This window comes from Squalius cephalus, assembly GCF_949319135.1.
Source record: "Squalius cephalus genome assembly, chromosome: 15".
NCBI classification, from domain to species: Eukaryota; Metazoa; Chordata; class Actinopteri; order Cypriniformes; family Leuciscidae; genus Squalius; species Squalius cephalus.
The window spans coordinates 37042243-37052083 of NC_137136.1; the positions used below are offsets into that span (position 1 = coordinate 37042243).

The 9841-nt window shown below is 42.5% G+C and overlaps 1 protein-coding gene across 2 annotated transcripts in view; it reads right to left on the minus strand.

Annotated features, from left to right (window-relative positions):
- Positions 1-9841, minus strand: part of bbs9 (Bardet-Biedl syndrome 9) — a 187735-nt gene that overhangs the window by 154136 nt on the left and 23758 nt on the right. For both annotated transcript variants that reach the window (XM_079895076.1, XM_079895077.1), the window contains exons 10-11: positions 7186-7367; positions 2863-2939 (exon numbers count right to left, since the gene is read on the minus strand). In XM_079895076.1, coding sequence (XP_079751202.1) covers positions 2863-2939; positions 7186-7367 — 259 coding nt within the window. The remainder of the gene's footprint in view (positions 1-2862; positions 2940-7185; positions 7368-9841) is intronic.

A 9841-nucleotide genomic window follows, 5' to 3' on the forward strand; every position in this document is an offset into this window, starting at 1 on the left:
TAAAAGAATTCTATTTTTAAAAATGCCTTTTTTTGTTGCAATTTCGAGTTTATGTCTCACAATTTGGACATTATAACTGAATATATAACTATTATAACTTTACAGTTAGCCTGGTTAAAACCAGACCATTCTCAGTAGTAACTGAGTTATGGTCTGGCAAAGCTTCTTTAAGAACTCATTTCCAAAGGGGCGTCACCAACGGACGTCGCTCAAATGCCTCTGGGCGCAATTGGATAGACCTAAAACTCCTAAAACCAATCAGAGCGATCGGCATCGTGTAAAGCCATATGCGGTGTCCCAAAGTTACACTACGCCATAAAAGTATGTACTCTTTTTGTGAAGAAAATGTACACTGCTCAAAAAAATAAAGGGAACACTTTTTAATCAGAGAATAGCATTAAGTCAGTTAAACTCCTGGGATATTGATCTGGTCAGTTAAGTAACAGAGGGGGTTGGTAATCAGTTTTAGCTGCTTTAGTGTTAATGAAATTAACAGCAGGAGCACTAGATGGGCAACAGTGAGACAACCACCAAAACAGGAATGGTTTTACAGGTGGAGGCCACTGACATTTTTTCCCTACTCATCTTTTTGGACTGTTTTTCACCAGTTTTGCATTTGGCTAGGGTCAGTGTCACTACTGGTAGCATGAGGCGATACCTGGACCCTACAGAGGTTGCGCAGGCAGTCCAGCTCCTTCAGGATGGCTCATCAATACGTGCCATTGCCAGAAGGTTTGCTGTGTCTCCCAGCACAGTCTCAAGAGCATGGAGGAGATTCCAGGAAGACAGACAGCTACTCTAGAAGAGCTGGACAGGGCCGTAGAAGGTCCTTAACCCATCAGCAGGACCGGTATCTGCTCCTTTGTGCGAGGAGGAACATGATGAGCACTGCCAGAGCCCTACAAAATGACCTCCAGCAGGCCACTGGTGTGAATGTCTCTGACCAAACAATCAGAAACAGACTTCATGAGGGTGGCCTGAGGGCCCGACGTCCTCTAGTGGGCCCTGTGCTCACTGCCCAGCACCAGGGAGCTCGATTGGCATTTCCCATTGAACACCAGAATTGGCAGGTCCGCCACTGGTGCCCTGTGGTTTTCACAAATGAGAGCAGGTTCACCCTGAGCACGTGACAGACAGGAAAGGGTCTGGAGAAGCCGTGGAGAATGTTATGCTGCCTGTAACATCATTCAGCATGACCGGTTTGGTGGTGGGTCAGTGATGGTCTGGGGAGGCATATCCATGGAGGGACGCACAGACCTCTGCAGGCTAGACAATGGCACCCTGACTGCCATTAGGTATCGGGATGAAATCCTTGGATCCATTGTCAGACCCTATGCTGGTGCAGTGGGTCCTGGGTTCCTCCTGGTGCACAACAATGCCCGGCCTCATGTGGCGAGAGCATGCAGGCAGTTCCTGGAGGATGAAGGAATGATACCATTGAAGGGCCACCACGCTCACCTGACCTACATCCAATAGAACACCTCTGGGACATTGTGTTTCGGTCCATCTGACATCACCTGGTTGCACCTCAGACTGTCCAGGAGCTCAGTGATGCGCTGGTCCAGATCTGGGAGGAAATACCCCAGGACACCATCCGTCGTCTCATTAGGAGCATGCCCCGACGTTGTCAGGCATGCATACAAGCACGTGGGGGCCATACAAACTACTGAGTACCATTTTGAGTTGCTGCAATGAAATTTCAGCAAAATTGACAAGCCTGCTGCATCATTTTTTCTCTTAGATTTCCGGGGTGTCTTTGAATTCAATCCTCTGTAGGTTGATCATTTTCATTTCCATCAAACGATGTGGCATCCTTTCGTTCATAACACATTACCCAGTCCATATTAGTATAGATATCCAGCATGATATTTTTCCCCATTGAGATCTGATGTGTTTTCAAAGTGTTCCTTTAATTTTTTTGAGCAGTGTATTTACTTTTGAATGTGTAGCAAAAAAGTAGGCAAGCTTTGGGACATACTACTTCGTCATCTTTATCGGACAGATCTGTCGCGTGCATCCTGTCACGTAAACTGCCCTGTCAATCATCTTGTCACAGTTAAAATCCTCTATTAAATCTAATTTAATTTCCTACCGTTTCGGAGAGAGATGTAGTAGCACGTTCATCTGCCAGTGGGTCTTTCATGGAGACTGTCCTCATGTGTTTGCAATTTGAATATAATAATACATTTAAAAGTTGGTGCGCTTCACCAACGGACGTCGCTCAAATGCCTCTGGGCTCGTTCATTTATTGGATAGACCTAAAACCAATCATAGCGATCATCATCGTGTAAAGCCCGCCTCAACGTTTCTGATTGGTGCCGCGATTTCAACGGCATGGAAATGGGCTTGAATGAGCTCTTTGCCAGACTACTTGCCAGACTACTTGCAGAGCAAATCTAAATTTGCCGGAAGTTGTCTGGGTTTTCCCAGGCTACTATACAGTCAGAATTGCGAGACAATCCAATTAAAACAAATATTGAGATAATAAAATGTTGCAATTACTTTTTGTATTTTTTATTCTGTAGTGGAAACGAGCTTCAATAATAGTGATATGGCTTCTTTTAATTAGTGAAGCGTGTGTGTTTCCTTCACTTTAGTATAAGGACAAATATAGCTCTCAAACTGAGCTAAATATAACAAAACCTTTTAGGGACATTAAGGATGTCCTCATTTTGGAAAAAAGATATTATAATATAATAAAATTCATTATTTTATGTAAAAGTAATAGACGTCTACGGTGTGTCTTCATCTGTGTGACTGTGTGTGAAAGACTGATAAATAATGTGTGTTCAGTGCGTCTCACTGTAGCCTGCAAGCATTAGCATTAGCATTAGCATATAGCGTTAAATAGTGTGTTTGTACCGAGAGCTGGTCGAGCTGAGACGAGACGACAGCGGTCACACTGAGCTCTTCTTCTGTCTCGGCCCTCGGCACGATATCTGCACAAACACACACAAACACACTTTCAGATCGAGGACAGGACACACACTTTCTGGAATACAAGTTCATTTTTAATCAACTGAAATGTGCTCCAACTTATATCATGCAAAGCACGCAGAAATATATGAGATCCAGCATTACTAACATCACATCTGACTCCTGCAACCAGACGTCCAGTTACTCAGACACACGTTAACATTTTGTGCACATGTGAAGCTCAAAGCCATGTTTGTCTCTTTTCTGTCTTTTCTGCAGCGTATTTATACAAATGAATATTTTCATCCTCGTTCACTTTTAATCCCTATATTCGCATCCTTTAATGCAGTAAAGTAGAAAAATGCTGTAGATCTGAGGGGTTTTTGTCTAAATAACGAAAATCATTAATTATGTTTATGTTTTTAGATTTCTGTAAATGAGTTAATATCAGTCAACACAACAGTCAGATATTAGTGGTTCAGAACTGACTGGTTCCTACAGAAATGTTTTATCTTGTGGTTTCAGTTTTTATCTTTCCTGACGTTCAACTTTAACAAAAGGTTTCAGTTTCGCTTTAAATTGGTTTAGGCTTGGTGTTTATTATAAGTGCTGTTTATAATAAATGCCCCTATGATTTATGTTTATTATAGATTTAGATTAGTTTACTTTTTCTGTATACCATTAAATTTGAACAATTTTAAAGTCCCCCTGTGGTGTAAATCCAGCTTTTAATGTTGTTTATGTGTCTATGTGGTGTTTTTAATCTGCTTTAAGACAAACCATGTGTAAATTCATAAGTCGACAGCATTGCTGAGTATTTCCTCCTTAAAACTGCAGTGAACCAAAGACAGTCTCAAAAACACGCTTTGAAATCGCTGGTGTTTCTGACGTCACAAACTACCTTGTAACCAATCAGATCAACGTGTGATCGTCAACCAGTGGATCTCTGAGCTGAGTGAGTGAGTGGAGGCGGGGCTCATTCGCATATTCATAGAACCGCGCATACTAAATGAGGCAAGGGTGTCGAGTTACATTCAAGATATTTTAAGACATGAAGAATATTTTTTCAAGAAAAAAAAGGTTTTTCGCTCAATCTCAACAAAGCAATTTTGATGTGGTGTAACTCAGGGGTTCCCAAACTTTTCCATTCCAGGACCCACCTAGACAAGAATAATCTATCTCAAGACCCACCAAAATATAAAATAATTTTAAAGCATGAATGTGGGGTGGGAGGCGTTAGTTCTCTTTGGAGCAGTTTTTTTCTTGTTATAGTATGAATGACAAGTTTAATTGCAAAACAAACTTTTGGCACATTATCAAAAATTGAGAGCCTAACAGCCTAATGGCTGTTGAAATAATGTGAAGAATACTAAGTAGTTTTTGTCTGCTGCCTCAACTGATTTACCAGACACGGCAGAACAAATTTAAAGAAATGAAAAAAGATTAAGTAAGCTTAATCATAACCAAAGGTTTGATATGACAAAAATCAGAATATAAAAAATATAATAGACTAATAATTTTATTTGACAGTAGACCCATGACCTAGAATTTCAATAGTAATATTTATGCTGCGAGTGTTGTTAAACTCATTGTGTTGTTCAGCGCAGAAAACACTTTCGTGCTCGTGTGTGTACATGTGAAATACTTTTTATATATAGGCTATATTTTTTGCGTTGTAGCAAAATGCATGCAAGGGAACGCAAACAACGCACTCTTACGACGACCATATCTCTGAAAGACAACAGTGCTGTGTTGAACAGACGACAGAGAAATCAGTGCGATTTGTTTCATGAAGCGCGCGCTTGCGAAATGTTGTGTTAACAATTTCAGCGTCTCAGAGCGGCGCGGTTCATTAAGCGGTTATGTGCGCATTATTAACAAGAAGAAACTCGTTTACTCCAATCACTGCTCTGCATTCTGCATGAGATCGCATTACACCGGATAATTCAAATGTCACGAAAGGCTGATTCAGGTCTCCGCTGCGTTCCCCAAAAGCATCGGGAGCTAAGCTGATCGTAGAGACCATAAGTGGCAACGGTTTTACAATCTACTAAAGGCATACGACGCTTTTGGGAAACGCAGCGCCTTTCGTGACATTTGAATTCTCCTGTGTAATGCGATCTCACAGCGATTTCTATTTAACGTTGGTATCGTGCAAAATGTTTGTGTGTGTGTCATTCATGAAACGTAAATTTAGCTGCAGCCAATAGTGACTGCGCGACCCACCTCTTCCCAATCTGCGACCCACAGTTTGAAAACCCCTGGTGTAACTTATATTCAGCTGTGACTTTTCTCCTTTAACTGTGTCAATCTGGACTGAATTCTCTTTTCCTCCTGACCACTCGGCCACGGTTACATCAGCAGTAAAGATGCACTGATTCAAAGGTGGAAAATATTACTACATTCTGCTGAAGTATTAGGTTAAACACATATAAAGAAAGTAAAATGCTGACCCGGTCATAGACAAAAGCCCACAGGCTCTGCTTGGATCAGGCATTGAGTTTGGTATCAGTCTGAGCTTTATTCGTCTGATAACCCTGTGTGTGTGTGTGTGTGTGTGGTGCACTACTCTGTGTTATAACCCTGTGTGTGTGTGTGGTGCACTACCCTGTGTTATAACCCTGTGTGTGTGTGTGTGGTGCACTACCCTGTGTTATAACCCTGTGTGTGTGTGTGGTGCACTACTCTGTGTTATAACCCTGTGTGTGCGTGTGTGGTGCACTACCCTGTGTTATAACCCTGTGTGTGTGTGTGGTGCACTACTCTGTGTTATAACCCTGTGTGTGCGTGTGTGGTGCACTACCCTGTGTTATAACCCTGTGTGTGTGTGTGTGGTGCACTACCCTGTGTTATAACCCTGTGTGTGTGTGGTGCACTACCCTGTGTTATAACCCTGTGTGTGTGTGTGTGGTGCACTACCCTGTGTTATAACCCTGTGTGTGTGTGTGTGGTGCACTACCCTGTGTTATAACCCTGTGTGTGTGTGTGTGGTGCACTACCCTGTGTTATAACCCTGTGTGTGTGTGTGGTGCACTACCCTGTGTTATAACCCTGTGTGTGTGTGGTGCACTACCCTGTGTTATAACCCTGTGTGTGTGTGTGTGTGGTGCACTACCCTGTGTTATAACCCTGTGTGTGTGTGTGGTACACTACCCTGTGTTATAACCCTGTGTGTGTGTGGTGCACTACCCTGTGTTATAACCCTGTGTGTGTGTGTGTGGTGCACTACCCTGTGTTATAACCCTGTGTGTGTGTGTGGTGCACTACCCTGTGTTATAACCCTGTGTGTGTGTGTGTGGTGCACTACCCTGTGTTATAACCCTGTGTGTGTGTGTGTGGTGCACTACCCTGTGTTATAACCCTGTGTGTGTGTGTGTGTGGTGCACTACCCTGTGTTATAACCCTGTGTGTGTGTGTGGTGCACTACCCTGTGTTATAACCCTGTGTGTGTGTGTGTGGTGCACTACCCTGTGTTATAACCCTGTGTGTGTGTGTGTGGTGCACTACCCTGTGTTATAACCCTGTGTGTGTGTGTGTGGTGCACTACCCTGTGTTATAACCCTGTGTGTGTGTGGTGCACTACCCTGTGTTATAACCCTGTGTGTGTGTGGTACACTACCCTGTGTTATAACCCTGTGTGTGTGTGTGTGGTGCACTACCCTGTGTTATAACCCTGTGTGTGTGTGTGTGGTGCACTACCCTGTGTTATAACCCTGTGTGTGTGTGTGTGGTGCACTACCCTGTGTTATAACCCTGTGTGTGTGTGTGGTGCACTACCCTGTGTTATAACCCTGTGTGTGTGTGGTACACTACCCTGTGTTATAACCCTGTGTGTGTGTGTGTGGTGCACTACCCTGTGTTATAACCCTGTGTGTGTGTGTGGTGCACTACCCTGTGTTATAACCCTGTGTGTGTGTGGTACACTACCCTGTGTTATAACCCTGTGTGTGTGTGTGTGGTGCACTACCCTGTGTTATAACCCTGTGTGTGTGTGTGTGTGTGTGGTGCACTACCCTGTGTTATAACCCTGTGTGTGTGTGGTGCACTACCCTGTGTTATAACCCTGTGTGTGTGTGGTACACTACCCTGTGTTATAACCCTGTGTGTGTGTGGTACACTACCCTGTGTTATAACCCTGTGTGTGTGTGGTGCACTACCCTGTGTTATAACCCTGTGTGTGTGTGTGTGGTGCACTACCCTGTGTTATAACCCTGTGTGTGTGTGGTACACTACCCTGTGTTATAACCCTGTGTGTGTGTGGTACACTACCCTGTGTTTTGGTGGCCTCGCGGATGAGCTTCTGCAGCCGCTTCATCTCGGCGTCCAGCTCCTCGTAGTTCAGCTCTCGGGCCTCCACTTTAGGGGCGCTGAAGAAGGACGGGTCGGTTCCCATGTACGAGCAGTGGAGACGTCCATCAGAGCTCAGCGTCACCACCACACCCTTCAGCTCCCTCACACACACACACACACACACACACACACAAACACATGTAACCACAGCAATACAGATAGAAGCTAACATTTACATGCTGTGTTCACTCCTGTGGTGTCACAAATTAATATTTATATGCACAAATATTCCATGTAGTCTCTCTATTAATATGAGCCTGTGAAAACTTATATGCATGTCAGAAACATGTGGTTTAAAACGGTTTTAAATTAAATACAGTGTCAGATTGGTGGCGATCAAACACGATGCCAGACTAATAATCCATTCTGAATAGTTTTGCCTATCCACTTTTTAGCTCTGACGTGAATTATGGGAGTATCGTCCATTAAACTGTCAGATGCTGCCAATAAAAATAGAAAAAAAGTTGCTAGTGTTGCTAGTGTTTACACACTAGTATATGTGTGTGTACTGTGTATAATTATTTTGTATATAAATACACACACATGCATGTATATATTTAAGAAAAATGTATTCATATTTATATATAATATAAATTATATATAAATATACAGTATATGCATGCAAATATTCCTTAAATATATACATGCATGTGTGTGTATTTATATACAAAATAATTATACACAGTACACACATATATATTATGTAAACACAAACTTTTATTTTAGATGCGATTAATCGTTTCACAGCCCTAATACTTTCAGTGAACCATGAATAAACGCATGAATAAAGTCTTTTCACAGCAATATAATAATATTACTGATGTGTTCAATATTCCTGTAGCATATAGTAATCTGTATTATGTAACACACAAGTACGTTGCATGAATGAAAAATCTTCCCAGATTAGAACTAAATTGAACTGCATTAAACTACTATATATAATGTTGAATATAATGTATAATAATGCAATGGGGGAATATGTGTGTGTCTTGATAATGCCAAATGTCTGATGTTACCAGTAAAAGTGGCCTACATTATTATAAATATATCTAGTCAGTGACAGAGTAAAGCATATTCATCTACAATAATTCTGTGTTTTCATCTTCAGAATCATGAATATTGTTATTCTGGTGTCTCTATTGTCCTGCATTGGGTTTCAGCACCAAGTCCAAGAATATTCATTTACACACACAATGTAATATCAAATTTAGCATTTTAATCAACAGTGATTTTTTGTTAATCTTTCATCAGATGTCTTGGAGTATCACAATAATATGGTATCGACTATCGAGAGTTCAGAATCGTGACATGAGGGTATCGTTACACACCTACTACTGTAATTGTACGACTTGTTCAGTCCAACTAACGGATTAAAAGTATTTGTAGTGAAATCTTATTATTTGAGGTGATTTGTTTCAGTGTGTGTGAGTGGACGTTCCCCGAACCGAAAGTGCTGCACATCCATTTAAACACAGCAGACATGTTTGGGCAAAGGAGGATCCTGGCGTTCTGGTTTGGGTCGCCTCTGCTAACTAACACCATTTGATGGAGTTTATTCGGACCAGTGTTTTCTCCTCCCTTGATGAGCCCATTTGTTCTGCTATCCTAACTATGCGTGTTATTAGCAATCTTTAATACAGTGAGGTTTGAGAAAGCGTGTGTGCAGGAGATGTGAAGCGAGACACTCATTTCAGAGGTGCTGAGAGATGCTCTTCTAATGTGAGGCCAGCAGGAGAGAGACTGCGAGAGAGCGTGACCCGTGCGGTACGGACACACACACACACACACACACACACACTGCACAGGCGTATCTGTTACCAGTCGCATGAGAACCACTGAGCAAACCGTCCCACACACACTGAGCGCTTCAGAGACATCAGTCCTGGTTCCTCACTGCTGTCCTCTGGTTTCTTACAGACGGGAGGAACATGTTCATTCATGACATGAAGGTTTACCGCCTTTAAAACTTCTTTAGTATTCATTGATTAGTATCAGCATCTATTGTCTCTTCATGTATTCATTGTGGACAACAAAACAAGCCCGTTCCAGTACCCGTATGCTGTTCGACACACACCGTCACAGAATGAAACGGTGACGACAAACGTCATCAACTTAAGTGAATGAAACGTAATAATCTTATTTAGCTATATGTGTTGTGGCTTTATTTGAATGTTTCAGTGTGACACCGAGTTACAAGATGGCATCATTACGCGACACCCATAGACTGTATAACAATATGTTCGTAGTGTGCGTGACATCACCCGTAGTGTTTCTGAAGCCCAAAGTGGGCGGAGCCGGCCGTCGCCATCTTGGCAGCATCACTCCCGTATAAACGAAAATGTGCAGCTGAGGCGTATTAGCTGAGGTGACGTGGCGCTAACGCTAGCAGACAAACGACTAGTAGTGACATCAGTGGCAATCCAGCTGTCAATCAAATGGCCACGCCCTTAATTATGCAGAACTTTAGGGCTTAATATAATTTAAACGGATGAGTTGTAAAATAACCCCCCCACACACACACACACACACACACACACACACACACACACACACACACACACACACACACACACAC